The sequence below is a fragment of the Trichomycterus rosablanca genome, chromosome 24 (assembly GCF_030014385.1).
Source record: "Trichomycterus rosablanca isolate fTriRos1 chromosome 24, fTriRos1.hap1, whole genome shotgun sequence".
NCBI lineage: Eukaryota > Metazoa > Chordata > Actinopteri > Siluriformes > Trichomycteridae > Trichomycterus > Trichomycterus rosablanca.
This window is the reverse complement of record NC_086011.1, coordinates 2,163,532-2,181,175: the sequence shown is the minus strand read 5'-3', so window position 1 is coordinate 2,181,175 and position 17,644 is coordinate 2,163,532. Positions and strand designations below refer to the sequence as shown.

The 17,644-nt window shown below is 44.4% G+C and overlaps 1 protein-coding gene across 3 annotated transcripts in view; it reads right to left on the bottom strand.

Moving 5' to 3' along the window:
- asic1b (acid-sensing (proton-gated) ion channel 1b) overlaps window positions 1-15,650 on the bottom strand; it is a 133,282-nt gene extending 117,632 nt beyond the window's left edge. For all 3 annotated transcript variants that reach the window (XR_010007481.1, XM_062986693.1, XM_062986694.1), the window contains exons 1-2: window positions 15,272-15,650; window positions 3,432-3,627 (exon numbers count right to left, since the gene is read on the bottom strand). Coding sequence is in view for 2 of the 3 variants with exons in the window: in XM_062986693.1 (XP_062842763.1) it covers window positions 3,432-3,627; window positions 15,272-15,639 (564 nt within the window). In the remaining variant the exon portion in view is untranslated. The remainder of the gene's footprint in view (window positions 1-3,431; window positions 3,628-15,271) is intronic.
- Between the last annotated feature and the right edge of the window lie 1,994 nt (window positions 15,651-17,644).

The following is a 17,644-nucleotide window of genomic DNA, read 5'->3' as shown; positions in this document are numbered from 1 at the left end:
TAACAGCTCAGCAGAGATCACTAACCACGTCGCGCTCGTGTTTAACGCTCGAACACACACACACACACACACATACATACACACAGCTCTAAATGTTTGTGCCGCATGATCAGATCACTTTTATGAGGTCAGGAAAATAAATACGAGAGCAATTTCAACATATACAGCGTGAAAAGTAAATCAATACGATCAAAAGTATGTGGACACCAGGCCGCTCAGGTGGCGCAGCTGTAAAAACACATGCTGGAACACCAGAGCTGGGATCTGGAATACATCGTATCGAGTCTCGGCTCTGCCTGCCGGCTGAGGCTGAGCAGCCACATTGTTGTTCATATATGGGCGGGACTAAGCCGGATGAAGTCTCTCTCTCATAACTAATGCAATTACGACCTCTGCTGGCTGATTGATGGCGCCTGTACAGAGATGAGAAAAGTGTGCTCTCAGGGTGTGTCTCTCCGTACACAGTGCTGAGCTGCACTGAATTGCACTCGTCAAAATTGTAGGTGATAAGATGCATACGGCTGCTGCCCACGTGTCGGAGGGGGCGTGGGTAAACTTCGTTCTCCTCATTCAGAGCGGGGGTCGGCACTGGTGGAGAGGAAGCGTGACGCAATCGGGCAATTGGACGTGTTAAAAGGGAGAAAATGCATACAAAATTTTGTTTTAAAAAGTATGTGGACACCCGACCACCAGCTCATCGGACACTGTCTGCTCCACAGAAGGAACGGCACAGAAAGCCGCCCGAGCACGTTCCTCTAACTCTTTCTAATTTCCTGGAACGAACTTTCTATTTGTGTAAAAATAACCTGATTCACACGTCCGCGCCGTCGCCACGCTGCTCTATAATTAAGTGCAGAACCACAATTAAGTGAGCAGCTGCTGTTTTTTTGAAAGGTTCAAGGTCACCTCGAGTCCCGAAGACAGCCGAGCTTAAACCCCGAAGTTTAATTAACCAGCTCGCTCTATAAACCAACCCGACGACGCGTATTCCCCCCGGCACACACCCACCCTGCACACACACTCCAGAGCCTGGAGGAAATGTGGACACGCCGCGCACACACACTTTCATTCATCAGTAATGCACAGGAAACTGAAAGTTTACTTCTAACATCATCTCCATCTGTACAGAATCTCTAGATAAACCGGAAAAAAGTGGACACGTCCAGACATGACGTGATAGATGAAACAGTGATGGTGCTCCTCCACACATCTGACAGAACTATAGAGGTGATTTTACACATTCCAGTTCCATCTGTTGAACAGATCAGGATGAAACTTATTTTACTGACACTGTGGGTCTGTCTGAAAACCTACAGCCGCCTCAGTAGAGAGAATCTAATGTGACATCAAACTCATAAGGATCTAAAAATGTACACATGGTTTTCACTCACTCACTTTCTTAACTGCTTATCTAATTAGGGTCGTGGGGGGGTGCTGGAGCCTATCCCAGCTTTTCAATGGGCGCAAGGCACACAGTAACACCCTGGACGGGGAGCCAGTCCATCGCAGGGCAGACACACACACACACACACACACACAGATTCACCTATAGGGCAATTCAGTGTCTCCAATTAACCTGACTGCATGTTTTTGGACTGTGGGAGGAAACCGGAGCTCCCGGAGGAAACCCACGCAGACACGGGGAGAACATGCAAACTCAGCACAGAAAGGACCCGGACCGCCCCGCCTGGGGATCGAACCCAGGACCTTCTTGCTGTGAGGCGACAGTGCTACCCACCGAGCCACCGTGCCGCCCACTAGGTTTTCAGACAGACCCAATAACACTACATACATGAACCTCCAGATTTGTATATACTGTAATAGAATATTTTTAATGCAATTTCTTCTCAACCTATTCGTATCCAATTCCCCGATTTGTATTTCCGCCTCTGTTGCTGCGGACCTCCGCTCCACAAGGGGCAGCAATAGCCTAGTGTGTAGATATTTAGGCTATCAATAGGAAGATTGTCGGTTTGAATTCAGGCTCTGCTATGCAGCCAGTGTTGGACCCTTGAGCAAGGCCCTAAACCCTCTCTGCTGACCCTGCGCCCCCGCTTCTTTTTACCCGCAAAAATAGGTTCATATGGAGATCCGCATCAAGCACAGAAAGTCACGCACCGATCTCCATTATCTCTCATCTCTGTGCAGTGCTATCGATCAGCCAGCAGAGGTCGTAACTGCATCAGTTATGAAGAACCCCTACAACCCTCCCTCCCTCCCTCCCTCGCTCAGAAGAGCCAATCATCGCCTGCGCAGGCGCCCGGCACGTTTATCTGAAGGAAAGTGAGACTCATGTTGACTGAACTAATGTAATAATCACTGCTGAACGTGCCAGAAGTGAAATGTGTTCACATCCCGGAGCTGTTAGTAAGTTCTCCTCTCCGCTGTAATTTATGTGTTTATCTGTTTTGCCGCGCCTTCGTTTTTAAAATCCAATAAACCCCAATTTTCCGAGAGCGACTCGCTACGTAGCCCGAGGAAACGTCATCTAACCGAACATCGTCCTCATTAAAGTCTACACGTCGTATCTCCCGGTCGTTCCTCCAGTCCTCAGTCCTTCTGGGTGTCGTTTATCACCGACCACATATTTTCTAGAAACACAGAATTTAATCTGAGCGCCGGTAATTATTCATATCAAAACTGTCCATAAATCACGGATACTAACCGGCTCGAAGCTGATCAGTCAAAATGTACACTTGTATGTGCACTTTATGGCCAAAAGTATTTGGACACCCCCATTTAATAAACAACTGGTATCACAATAGCGACCTCTGTGTGACCTTTCCAGCTAGAACAGACACGTTAAACTCAAGGCATGAGGAACAATTATACCCAGCCTGCCAGTATATAGGGACAGTGGTAGCCTAGTGGGTAGGGCTTTGGGTTATCAACCAAAAGGTTGAGAGCTCGGTTCCCAGCTCTGCAAGTCAGCCACAGTTGGGGCCCTTGAGCAAGGCCCTTAACCCTTTCTACTCCAGGGGCGCCATACATACACTGATCAACCATAACATTAAAACCACCTCCCTGTTTCTACACTCACTGTCAATTTTATCAGCTCCACTTACCATATAGAAGCACTTTGTAGTTCTACAATTACTGACTGTAGTTCATCTGTTTCAGTGACAGTGTTCAAAAACTCCAGCGGCACTGCTGGGTCTAATCCACTCATACCAGCACAACACTGTTCCAGATGTTGACCCCGATCCAGCAGGTTAAAACATTAGAAAATGTACACAACAGCACACGAGCTTGGAAAACCAGTAACACGCTGCCAGCACACTACCCACAAGTCACTGGGAAACCGCGCATGTGCTCGGTGCTCATTATCAATAAAGCTGAAGAGCAACAGACAGAAAGTGCGAGAGAGAGAGAGACAGAGAGAGAATAAGACAGCGGCGGCGGCGCCGGCGGCTTTAACCACGCCCACTCACCACTTTGAAGTCCTCGGCGCTGCACCTGTCGCCGCGGTAGTAACACGACAGCAGCATGTCCTTGATGTCGTGGCCGGTCCGATCGTAGAACTCGCGCATGTTGAAGGGTCGAGGTTTGAAGGTCAGGAAGTCGGCCTTGACCTTCAGCGTCTCCAGAACGCTCTCCTCTACCAGGTGAGTGTCGCGGATCTCGTACCTGAGAACGTGAACACGGGTCGCTGTTAGGAGAGTCCTGCTTTCATTATTTTATTGAGTATCAATACCAGAACTCTAAATTCTGATCTGAATTCTAATAGTTCATTTTCTGGATGCGGCGGGAAAACACTGGGCGCAGGGCAGGAACACCTCGACCTGCAGCATCATCATGTAGACATCAGAGCATCGCAATGACAGCATTCTTATTTTTTTCTATTTATTTATGCATTTTCTCCCTTTTCCTCCCAATTCAGTGTAGCCAAGTACTATACCGCTGCTCGGGGTCCCGATTGTGTTCGAGGAGGGTATATTCGCCTGCCCCACGCCCACTCGGACACATGCGCAGTCCCTCGACTCCTTCTTTTTCACCCATGCTTCGGTGGATCTGCACACGAGGCTCATCGTTTGAAGACCCCACCCACTTAGTCCGGTCTTTTCCCACACAGCAGACTCGGTGGCCAATTTGTGTTTGCTCCAGGCACTGCCAATTATGCCTGCTAGATGGTGACCAGCCGACCGGTGGCAGAGCCGACATTCGAACCGAGGAATTCAGAATCTTGGCGCCTTTACCTCAGGATAACTAGCTAGTGAACATTAGCTATGGAAAAGTTAGGGAGTTACTGTTTTTTGGTGGATTTTGCAGCGTTGGTAACTTTCAGCACATATATAATAAATATAATAAATATAAATAAATATATATAATAAATAAATATAATATAATAAACGTTAGTCATAACGTTAGACGTAATCCTGCTCGTACGGTTTGCAGCTCTTAGATAACGCGACTGATTAGTAAACTTTACAGTCAACATTCTAGTGATAAATCATTCCTCCTGACTCCCTACAGTCCCTCAGAACTGAACGTCTTCGCTCCCTACGGTTTGAAATCTCACTTAAAAAACGTCCGGGCCCGTGTCGTCCGCCTCCCAGGGAACCACTGGGGTGACCGGAACGCACCTCATGTCCCCGCTCACGCTCACACTTGACAGACCGGATCCGTTTACCGCGCGACCCTCTATAGTTTCAGCGTTTCTCTCGGAAGCTCGGCGTGTAGACAGCGGCGTGTCAGGCGGTCTTTAACGCGCGTTCTGAGACCCGGACATGAAAGATTAATTGGGAGGCAGGAAGGCAGTGGCAGGACGTCTCGGGAGGAGCGTGTTATGAGAGTCGGCTATGACAGTACATCAACAGTGCAGCTTTCACACCATTAACTCCACATTCAGTCTGACTGACAGTGACGCTGCAGCGCTCGACAAAGCTCCCGCTGCAGAGCCGCATGGGAAGATACGAGCTTAATTTCACAAACAACAACAAATTATAACCATAATAATAATAATAATAATTAGGGATGCATCAATACCATTTTTTCCCAACCAAGTACAAGTACATGTATTTTTGTACTTGCCGATACCGATACCGATACCAATACCTATTTAGAATGATGGAGTTAATGAGTTAATGGAGTTAATGAGTTGGAGGTTAATAAATATTTTTGCAATGTTGGTGTTTTGTTGTTATGTTATGTAGAGAACGATCAGGTCAGAAATACTGTAAAACGTGTGTGTGTGCCGGTGTATTCTGATATAAACTATATTATCCCCCTGTCCCACCTGTTTACACTCCTCTCCTGCGTTTCCCCTCACACTGTATCCTGCGTTCTCATTGGCTGTTCGACATGTCACTCATTCCCAGTCGCACATCTCAGATCGTGCTAGAAAACTCGATCCGGTCGCCCGAGCGCTCGGCGAGCCGGTCGGATCGAGTTGTTGGATAGTTCACATCGAGAGCCGAGTTTTGATCGCCGAGCGAACGCCGAGTCGCTCCCGAGCCGGCAAATCTAGCGCCGACCAGCCGCCGAGCGAAAATCAGGGCAAGAATCGTGTAGTGTGAACCGGGCATAACGCAGCAACGTGCGCTAGGCACACGGTATCGGATGTTTAGTATCGGAGCCTCGTTTGCGAGTACGAGTTCGAGTTAATGAGCGCAGTATCGGGCAAATACCCGACACCAGTATCGGTACTCATGCATCTCTAGTTATAAAGCTGTAAAGAATTCAACAGATTAACAGCTTCTTTTAATACAGCAGTACACATTAAAGCACCAACGCTTCAACAAATACAGACATGAGTGAAGCTCAGTAGAGAGGATTCTAATCAGACATAGAACTCATAAGGCAGATTATTTAGACGCTCTACTTAGACAAAGATTACGCCGTTTACGCCACCTAAAGCCGCACAACCCGCTAGCACGCCAGCTAACGTCTCCCTCTGCGTACCGAAAGCGGTTAAACCGTCCCTGACGAGCCCTAATTTACAAATAAATGACACTCGTATAATTACACCTTTATACACATTAAACATCAACGAGAATCTATTTACATTTAAAAAGAACTCTGTTGGTTGCTCCGCATTGGATTGGCGCCTCAGCAGGAGCTTTTTAAGGAATCTAAGAATTTAGACACGCCCTCTTATCAGGAGTGTAGGATGAAGTAAAATGTGTCTGTGTGGAGAGAGAACCAGGTTTAAACTGGAAGTCTAAACAACGAGTAAAGAACCAGGAGGAGCTGTTCGAGATCTGAGGAGAAGATGAAGCCGCTCATAACCCTCGTAAAATCTAAACATCACAGGCTTCATAACACAGACGTCACGTGACCTGAGTTTTTTAAATGAGCGTTTCTGTAACACAGCGGAGTCACAGCGGGACGCGAACCTTTCAGTCGGGAGTCATCCAGGAATCACTGTCAGTACAGGCAGCAGAGATCAAAACACCGGGTTATTACAGGAGAACCCAGAATTATAGAATAAAAATACATCAAAGGACATCAAACACAGAACAGGAACAAGAATAACAGGACCAGTTCATCATTCACACAGTTCACACAGTCAGTACTGGATTTAATGGTCAGGAATGCTGGCATGAATTACCGTTCAGGGGTTTCAGCCACACAAATTGTTCATGTTCATACAGGGTGGGAGCCGGAGAGGGACCTCATAACTGGTGTAATTACGACCTCTGGCGCCTGCACAGAGTCGAGGAATAATGCTGATCAGGGTGTGTCTCTCCATACACAAAGCTGATCCGCATATGAACTCGCCTCGTGCTGGCTACTGCACACGTGTCGGAATATCTCCTCAATCAGCGCAGAGGTCAACATCAGCAGAGAGGAAGCATAATACTGTACAATCGGGGTAACGCAAGCGCAGACGTTGGCACCTCAAAGTTAGCAGGTTAAAGGTTTATATGTACAGGCCTTGCTGCACCGATGAGAGGATTTTAAAAGCAGAACACGGTCGTGTGCTCGTCCTCGGGTGCAGCCGGAAGTTTCAGACACCAGACCCTGAAAAACCTCGGTGTAAAAACAAGCCAGACTCAGACTCGAACCCACACGTCTGATATAAATACAGATCAGAGACGCTGCTAGAGACGTTTCTGAGAGCCTTCGGGAGAAAGATGCACATCATGATTCGAAGCTCCGGGGAGCGCTACGAGCCAAACTCTGAGAAAAAGAGAAAAATCTTAATTTAAAGCAATAATGAGAAAAGATGTGAGGAAGAGGGTTCGGGAAAATCTAAACGTTTGAGTAAATCCATCTACTGGTAAGTATTAATGTATGTGCAGCCCCAATGGTGCAAAAATAAAAGACTTTTCTCGACTCGTTTGTTAAGACGACGTCCGAAGCTGCGAGCGAGCTGTGATTCGGCTAATTGAAAAATGCCATGCAGCTAATCGATGGTAAATTTTCACAAACACATTAGCTTGATAATGAAGCTAATTGCTCGCCGCTCGGGGCTAAACAGGGGAAGAAAATGAGCAATGACGAGGTTATTGAGGGTTTTTTTCTCTTCAGATGAAGACCAAACATTTCTATCAACAGTGAGAAACAGAAATGAAAATGATTTAAAAAATTGTCATTTAAAGGAACCAGCAGAAACAAACTGTTTGCACAAAATGGTGCATTTATATAGACAATAAATCATAGAATTAATTAAATATAATACATGACCGTGTAAATACACACCACCACACACACACCACCTCAAAGAGGTGCTAAATCAAGCATACAAACATCATGGGTCGTATCTAACACACCGTCATTGATCGCCACTTATTTCCAATAATAATAAAACTATTTAATCAGGTGAAAACGTCTAGGAGCAACAACAGCTCAGACGATCCCAGCATTCAGTGCGGCACGACTTTTCTTATAAAAAACTACAAACATGAGGGACGAATAAATGCGGAGCAACCAACAGAGTTCTTTTCACATATAAATTAATTCTCTTTGAGGTTGTATAATCTGTATAAAGGTGTAATTATACAAGTGTGGTTTATTTGTAAATTCAGGCTCGTCAGGGACAGTTTAACCGTTTTCGGTAGATCCGAGGGCTTCGGGGCGAGCGGATGCCGGCGCTAACAGAGTGTGAACGTGCACGTGTGCGTGTATGTGTGCACACTGAGGTTTAATAACGCCCCGCCATCGCTCCCTGAAGTCATCAGCGTGGGCCGACGCAGGAAAGGAACACAGATACACAATCGGATTACGGGCCGCGACGGCGTGACGGTGCGAGCGTCTGCGTCGCCTGTTTCGCCGCTTCTTATTTCCAAATCCTCATACAGGCTTGATTTCTACTTCCAGCTGGAATAAATACGGTTATTAGTTTCTTACACGTGTATACAGAGCGAGGATCGAGAGCGTGCAGCCGGCCTGGTGAGCAGGACACCGAAATTCACCCCCCAACCTCGTTTAAGGGTTTAGGAGAAGCGCTGGATTACGAAGAGTTCAGAAATAGTTTGGAATTAAAATCTATTCTCGTATAAGCACCGGTTACAATCATACGGACACTATCAACAGATTCAACGCTCCTCTGAATGCTTACTTCAATAATCTGCTTAGTTTGAGTCTATAAACCTGCACGGATTCGTCAAAATATCACAAACGCACACAAAGAATTCCAATTTCACGGTCAGGGATCGATTAAATGTTCGGCTGATGGTGGATCATGCCGAACGCATGACCAGGAACTCAAAAAACAAGCAACGGTGTCTGAGTGAGGGTAGGTCGGGTTGGGTTTCTCCTCATTACTGCTGCAACAGCGACTCCTGCTGTCTCGCTGACGCATAAGAACTTGTATTATGGAATTAAAAGAACTAATCTTATGGAAAACATGCAAAACTCGTGGCAAATGTGGTCAGGAAACAGTAATAAATGATTAAAAAATGAAAACTAGCACAGTTATTAGTTATTATGTATTATTACAGTGAAGAATCATCTGTAAACATAAAGAAAGGAACATCTGTATTGCACACTACATCGGATGCTATACTGTTGTTGTTGCTGTTATATTTTTTTATTCTATGTTTATATATAGTACAACTTTCTATTATTTAATTAGATGCTTATATGTTGACACCAGCACCAAAAGAAATTCCTTGTACACCTGGTACTTGGCGAAAATAAAGATTCTGATTCTGATTTTGAAGAAGTGCTGGAGATTATAGTGGAAGGTAGAAGATTGGAACGAATGGGCTCCTTATATTTGGGAAGTAAAGTATCAATATTAAATACTGCAGAACGTGCTGGTGAAGTCAGGAACAGCATTGTTTACGGCGTCACCAAGCTTCGATTGTTTAAACCCTCGGTCCGGCCAGTAGCCGCGTATGGATGTGAAGCCTGGACGCCAAAACAAGAGGAAGAAAAACGATTTCAGGCTTTTGAGAACAAGTGAGTCAGAAAACTGCTGAAGATGATGACCACTGAGCGAGTGTACGAGATAGCCAGAACAGAGAAGGTGCTAGTTATGTTACTTCGGGCGTGTGATGAGGCACCCACGTGACACCATTGAAGGCAGCGCTATGAGAACACTGGTGGAAGGACTCGGAAAATGAGGATAGGAGACAAATCCAAATGTAGAAGCTAAACCGGCCTCCGGTTCTGATCACTGATTGAAGTCATATATATGGAGGGTTGGGGGTGGGGGGGTGATTGGGGTTAAAGTCACCCGCCCACCCTAGTTTTAACATACCAAATACAAAGCACTTCACACAAATCACACTTCACCATGTGGATCTGATGGACAAATATGGCCATATGTGAAGTATGACGGAGGGTGATTTTATTTACAGATTCTCTCCCTTTTTCTCCCAATTTAGTCGTAGCCAATTAGTCTTTCACTCCTGGGGACCCCGATCACGTCCAAGGAGACACACGCTCCCTCTGACCCCTTCTTATTCGCCCGTACTTCGGTGGATCGGCTGGTGCATGGAGAGTCACGCGCCGATCTCCATGCTCCTCCACTTCTGTACAGGTGCCTCGGACTACTAACCAGGGTCCTTACACAGCGTCGAAGACCCCGCCCACTTATTAGTCCTGTCTTTTCCCACCCAGCAGACTTAGTGGCCAGTTTCGTGCCTGCTAGGGGCGCCCAGCCGACCGGTAGCAGAGCTGAGAATCAAACTCAGACAGGCTGGTGTGCCATTAAGGTCGTAATGCTACAGAACACATTGATATTCTAAACACTTCTGACCTGTGAACAGTTCAGGGAAGGACATTTCCCATGTTAGCAAGGCAACAGAGAGCTTAACACAAAGTGAGGATCTTTTAAATAAACTGGAACTTCAACTCAAGTTTTGTCCAGCATCAGTATCTCACCGATGCTGTCTCTACATGAAACAAATTCCAGCAGTCACATTCCAATATCTGGCAAGAAACCTTGTCATACACTGAAGGCTATATGATTCATTCCTGGTCAAGGAACAGTTGTAGCCTAGTGGGTAAGGTACTGGTACTAGTAATCAGAAGGTCGCTGATTCAAGCCTCACCACTGCCAGGTTGCTGTTGGGCCCTTGAGACTGTATACTGTAACTATAATGTAAGTTGCTTTGGATAAAGGCGTCTGCCAAATGCCAAAAATGAAAATGTCCTCCACACAGGGAGCAGAAACCCTTGTACCTGTGAAGCTGCGCCACACTCCTAATTCCTTTTCATTTCCTCCTCTCGCCTCCCCGCCCGTCATCCCTGAGAGCGTCTCTCATTTCTCCATTTTGCCGCTATCACTGGCAGGCTGCACGGGGACCGCGGCGCCTCCTCCATCACCGGGCGCCTGTTTATCAGCGCGGCAACAGTGCGGCTTCACAAACAGTGCTAATTACACACGGATAAAGCCGTGTTTATCAGCCGGCTTACGAGACAGCAGTTAATTGCCTCGGCTTGTCGTCCCTCGCTCGCGCTCTATCTCGCGGTTTTCCTCAACCTGCGGTGTCTCGCCGCCGCCCGTCAGCGCCGCGCGCTCGTTTGTGTTTTTCTCTGTGGAAAATGAAGTGAAGTGGAACTGAAATCCAACCGGGAGCGGGAGTGGGAGTGGGAGTGGGAGCGGGAGCAGGAGCGGGAGTGGGAGTGGGAACGGCCTCAGCGCTCAGTAAAGACTCGCTGAAGGATCGAGGTGAAGCTCCTTCAACAAGCGTTTAATCTGGTGTAGATTCTTCATTTTTACACTTTACTGAATCCAACCAAACATGTTCATAATCCCACAGGGTGAAACAAAAAGTACCGAGTACTGAGAAGAGAAGTACTACAATAAGTACTACAATAAGTACTGAGTACTGAGAAGTACTACAAGAAGTACTGAGAAGTACTACAAGTACTGAGCAGTTCTACAAGGAGTACTGAGAAGAGAAGTATTACCAGGAGTACTGAGTACTTAGAAAAAAAAGTACTACAAGAAGTACTGAGAAGGACTACAAGACGTACTGAGAAGGACTACAAGACGTACTGAGTACTGAGAAGAGAATTACTACAAGAAGTACTGAGTACTGAGAAGTACTACAAGAAGTACTGAGTACTGAGAAGTACTACAAGAAGTACTGAGTACTGAGAAGTACTACAAGATGTACTACAAGAAGTACTGAGAAGGACTACAAGACGTACTAAGTACTGAGAAGAGAAGTACTACAAGAAGTACTGAGAAGTACTACGAGAAGTACTAGGAAGAATTGAGTACTTAAAAAGAACTCAATAACAAACTCAACAAATAAATCCTTCACACCTGCCTATTTAATTTGTGATGGGATGTGAGGGAGCCTCTTTGTTGCCCCCTGTTGTCAGTAGAATTTGTGGTTCCAGCTATAGATGTTCAAAGCACCGTGAAATAGGAAATAATTGAAAGACTGACAGTTAAATTGACCAATCATATCGTCCCTTTAAATGAATGGACCCTGTTATCGCCAACTTTATGACATGTTCCGCCCGCTGTGCCAGCTACAATAATATCTGTGTGCAGAGCCGAGTGGGCGTGTCTGTCATGTGTTTTAAACTCCGACCCGAAACGGAACTTGTGTGGTGATGGTTTCATTTGGGTGCTTCTTCCTCCAAAAAATGCCCCGCCCTGCTCCCAGCGTGTTTAAACCGAGGTCACACTGCCACTGTGCCAGGCCAGACTGATAATGGATTCAGTACGTGTTGTGATATTAAGCGCTATGGGAACACATGCCCACAGGACAGCACCATCATTACTGGAGTAAACGCTAAAACAAACAGGAGATTAGCGTGAACATTTCTACGACGTCTCCTACTGAGCCGAAACGTCCTCAAGCTGTGGAGCGGAGTGGCGTTAAACGTGGCGAACGCCGCACTGATGAGAGGGATGTGATAAATCCCCCCCTGCAGTGAGAGCGTAACGCGAGACGCTGGGGGTCGGGCTCTGGAGCGCGGTGGGAAATTGAGACAGTGTGTTACTGAGAGTGGGACAGAACGGCATCTGATCAATACGCTAAAAATACCCGGGCACTGATGCGCCAGGGGTGGGGGGCAGGGTGGGTGACACTGCATTACTGTTTATACAGAAATACAGCTGTGTACTACTTCCTGCCGAGAATAAGGGACAAATCCAGTGACTGTGATGAGAAATCTAGTTTATTTGAACTAGCCACTTCATTCTGGTCAGGAATCCACCCTGGACAGGGTTCCAGTCCATCACAGTGGATCACACACTTGATCCATAAGAAGAATCTGTACCCCAGGACCCACGATGTTTTGCAGCACACACGTCACCACCAGCAGCATCAGGGTCTGTTATGTATTTCTAAGTTGATGTTAGAAGCAGGAAAAATGGACGAGCGTGAGGATCTGAGGGCCAGATTGAGGCTAGACGACTGGGTCAGAGCATCTCCAAAACTGCAGCTCTTGTGGGGTGTTCCCGGTCTGCAGTGGTCAGTATCTATCAAAAGTGGTCCAAGGAAGGAACAGTGGTAAACCGGCGACAGGGTCATGGGCGACCAAGGCTCATTGACGCACGTGGGGAGCGAAGGCTGCAAACAGACGAGCTACTGTAGCTCAAACTGCTGAAGAAGTTCATGCTGGTTCTGATAGAAAGGTCTCAGACTCCATACCTCGACGGGTCAGGGCTGTTTTGGCAGCAAAAGGGGGACCAACACAATATTAGGAAGGTGGTCATAATGTTATGCCTGATCGGTGTATACTCAAAGCCCTGATCCAGCTGAAGTCAAAAGTTTACATACATATTACATATGGATACGGATCTCCATGTGAACGCACCTTGCACAGGTGAAAAGAAGCGCTCGACTACTGCACACGTGTCGGATGGGGCGTGTGTTAGCTACTGTTCCACTTTGTCAGGAAAGGTTTGTAGCAGTAGAGGTGTAAATACGATCGGGTAATTGGATACGACTAAATTGGGAGGGAAATTGGTGAAAAATGCATTAACAAGTCGTACATGTGGGATTTGTGTATCTCTAGAGTTACCTGCCTAATTCAATCACCCCTCACAATATTAAATCCCGACCATTAATGTTCATTTTCTCGTCCAAAGCTGATCAAGAAACGATATTAAAACCTCCTGATGTGTTTCATTTCAGGTCTTTCACCCCAAACCAAACAGAAAACCCTCAACAATCTTTAATAGACGTTCTAATGTGCAGCAGGTTCTACACAACATCTCATAGCAAAAGGTTCTAGAACAGACCCTTAGAATCAAGGTTAGTCAACAAGCACACTTCAGGATTTTAAAGAGCTGAGAGCAGCACAAATCAGAAAAAGTTGGGACGGTATGGAAATAGCAAATAAAAATGCTTCAAAATGACTTTTGTTTCATTCCAGACTAGTGTATATAAACCCATGATATTTCCTCTGCCCATCTTTGCTCTTCAAAGCAAATGGATGGACCTTGTTATGGCTAACTTTATGACAAGTTTCACCCGCTGTGCCGGCTGCAATAGTATCTGTGTGCAGAGCCGAGTGGGCGTGACTGCCACGTGTTTTGAACTGGGACTTGTAAGGTTATGGTTTCATTTGGGTGCTCTGGTTACCTTCTTCCTCAAAAAAATGCCCCCGCTCTGCACCCACACTGCCACTGTGCCAGCCCAGATTGGTAAACGATTCTGTACGTGTTGTGATATTAAACACGTTAAATGTGGTGAACGCCGCTCTGATGATAGGGATGTGATATCACCTGTTTAAAATCACTTCATTATCTAGTTTATTGTTAGTATTATTATTACTATTTTTTAGCTCATTACTGGCCCTAAATTGTGCCTTTCCCAAATTTTTTTGGAACATGTTGCAGGCCTGAGATACAGGAATGTATGTTTATTCATATTAACAAATGAAACGAAGCTGACCAGGCAAAACATGAAATATATTGGGTTCATATCTTCTGTACTAAATTAAATGTAATACATAACGGATTTTTTATGTGCATTTTTCATTCTGTCCCGATTTTTCTTCTGATTTGAGGCTGTATTTTCATGTAGAAGTGGACAAACCCTTAAAAAAATCATTCAATAATAAAAGCACATTTTTATACAAAAAATACAAACTAAACTTGATGTTTTAAAACTAAATGTTGGTATGATGAAAGAATGTTATTTATTATCACTTCATCACAAGAGAGGTTTGCTGTGTACAGAAGATTTATCTGCTTTTAAATGCAGCTTCACTTTAATATTATTTTTAATATAAAATGTTCCTTCTAGCATTTTGAATGTTTTAAAGGCCTTTATATGGTTTTAGACAGAAATCTTATAGTAACCGAGTGCTTTTCCTTCAGATTAAAAGCAGCATCAAAACCGTTTGAAGATTTGAAGGATTCCGTCGAGCTGCATATAAATCTTCCACACGCGGCCCGTCCTCGGTGTAGTGAAAGCTCTCAGGTTTATTGCATCCATTTCCCCCCACATTTACTTATTATTAATCGTTTCAGAGACAACAGCAGCTGTCAAGGGAAGTCGGGTCTTATAAATCCTAAATATCTGTAAACATGCAGGCCTAAACGACCCTACATGCTTCACCCAAGCATTACAAAAGAGCAATTAAGCACTACCACAATTCTACCCCGAGGTTTACCAGAGATGTGTGGTGAACAGATCTTGGTGGAGCACTGGGGCTTTTACAGAAGATTATACAAACATAAAAGGTTCAACCCAGAACCACTGAGCATCCAAACAGTCCTTAAGGAACCATAGTTTTACTTAATGGCTAAAGCGAATTAGTCAAACGGGAGTAATTGTCTTTCCAAAAAGCCTCTGTGCTCTCCTTAGCACAAAATGTACCATCTAGGACCCTATAAACATCTTCGTGAGAAGGTCTAAACTCTAAAGTTAAATATGTTCCACACAGAACTGCACACACTCACCTTCCATTAAGAAGAGCGAGAAGTTCTCCAGCGTGGTACAGATCGTTGCGGGTGACCCGGCTGAACCGGAACGAGTTGAGGTTGCAGAAGGTCACAGACGGGAAGTCCATCATCGGAGCCGAGACCTCGTCCAGCTTGGTGATGTGCGGGTACTGCAGGTAGAAGCGGACGCGGTCGGCGCACACCAGCACGAGGAACGAGAGCGATCCGGTGAAGAAGATAATCCACAGGCAGCGCCGGACACACAGCCTCTCGTAGGTGAACATGTGGGAGATGCCGTGGAGCGTGGACCTGCTGGCGAAGACTTCGATGGGTACCGGTTGCTCAACGTCCAGGTTCTCGTCCTCGTTCTCGGTTTTAAGATCCATGACTGCAATCTTTTCCTGTTCTTGGAAAGGCAACCACTGCAAAGTCAGCGAGAGAAGAATCAAAAGTGTCCAGTCCCAAGTTTCTCACCTTTTTTCTGAAGTCTAATGAGGGCTGAGAAAGAGTTACAGGTGGATTTTTACAGGTTTAGCTTGGTTCTGTACAAGAGTCACAAATGTCCTGCTTTTCTAGGAAAGACTTCCAAGTTTTTCACCCTTTGCAGCAGTTAGAAGCCAGAAAAATAAGCTCCCAATCGTTTTTATGAGCAAGTACAATTCTTGTGTTCACAACCTTTACTATGGAGAATCTAAAGCAGTCACCCTCTTTATATTTCAGCAGATGTGGAGCTTCACAAACGTTCTGCTTTTTTACTGTTCTGTTTAAAATGTACAAAAATCAAAAAGGGGAAAGAAATTGACCGCCAAATACTGAGTAAGAAACTGGAAATGAAACAACGAAGCAACAATAAACAGGTCCAAGAAACTTTCCTAACAAGTATTTGCTCTTAATTGAGATGGTACGCTGGTTCTTCAGCGTTCTTGTAACTTGTTTTACCAACAGTAAGATGCCAGTCTGGGAGCTTTATCTAAATAACCCAAATTTAGAATGAAATAAAGCAGTCAATGCACAACATATGACTGGTTGTGAAGAAATAACAGTCAAAAACGTCTTTATAAACACTACAAAAAACGAAACTAAATTAATGTTCGTGTCAGTGAATCAAATACTGAATTAGAAAAAAATGACCTTGATAGCATGTTCATGCAATCCAATGCAAAACGTCACAAAACGTCAACAAACTATTTTAGTTGAGTAAAAATGCAGATGTCAGATGAATTTAAACCATTAATTAAAGTTTTCTTGAAGATATCCAATCACACAGCACTAAAAATTAAGGACATTTAAGTACAAACGTTTTGGTGAAAGAAATAAACAACTACGAGAGATAATTTACCCCCAGTGTCTCACCAAGGACAATTTATATAAAATAGGACTTTCAATGTATGAATTTAAGTGATGTGTTTTGCATGAAGATGCCAATGACCTTCCAACAAGCCAACAAGTTTATCAAAATGGTCAGATCTGAGTATTGTTGATTAATTAAGGTAAAGTTAATAAAATACAATTAGGGAAAAATAATCACTATCAGGTCTAATATGTCTCTTTAATTTTTTTTTAATCCCTTTAGATTGTAGTTGAGACTTGAAGCTGCAGTTGACTCAACTTGCTTTTGATTGTTTAAACACATAAAACACCAATTTTACTATGAAAAAGATACACAAATACCTTTTGACGCACACAATAAAACTAAGTTACCAGTTACTGGACAGTTACGATGCTTACAAACATCTCAGTCCTATTGAAGGCGTCAACAATAACACGAGACGAGATAAGATGAGATTTTGGTCCATTCCAGTTGAGAGAAGCAATAAGTAAATCCAAGACAGATAGATCTCCTTGTTTAGTGTTTAAAATGTGTGTAATTTACTCACATGTGTTAGTTATTTTTGATGAATAATGATGAAAATTCCACAGAATAAGGTTTGGCCTGTGTCTCATGAAGATGCAAAGATCTCTACTTGCTCTCAGACTGGTTTCTCACATAAAATACACCAATGTTATAATAAATATAATGATTTTTGTTGTTTAACCAATTTAAGGTTGAGTTTAAGTCTTAATATTCAGTATTTATGAACCATCCAATACTCAACAGTAGCGTAGTACAGTAAGAGTCCAAAACAATCACAATCACACAGAAGTCCAGAAGTTACTTAGGGAAATAAGACAAAATGTTGGCCAAATATTCCTTTTGGTCGTTTTTCAGATGTTTTAAAATCATTTACTGGTATTTTTGATCAATAATAAAGCAAAGTCCACAAAAATAAAGTCTATAAAATGTGAATTGCGAAGCTAATGTGAAGATCCAATCCACTCCACTAGCAGATATCTCCACTCGTTCTCAGGGTGTTTCCACAAAATACGTTTGTAAATTCCAAAAATGTTAGT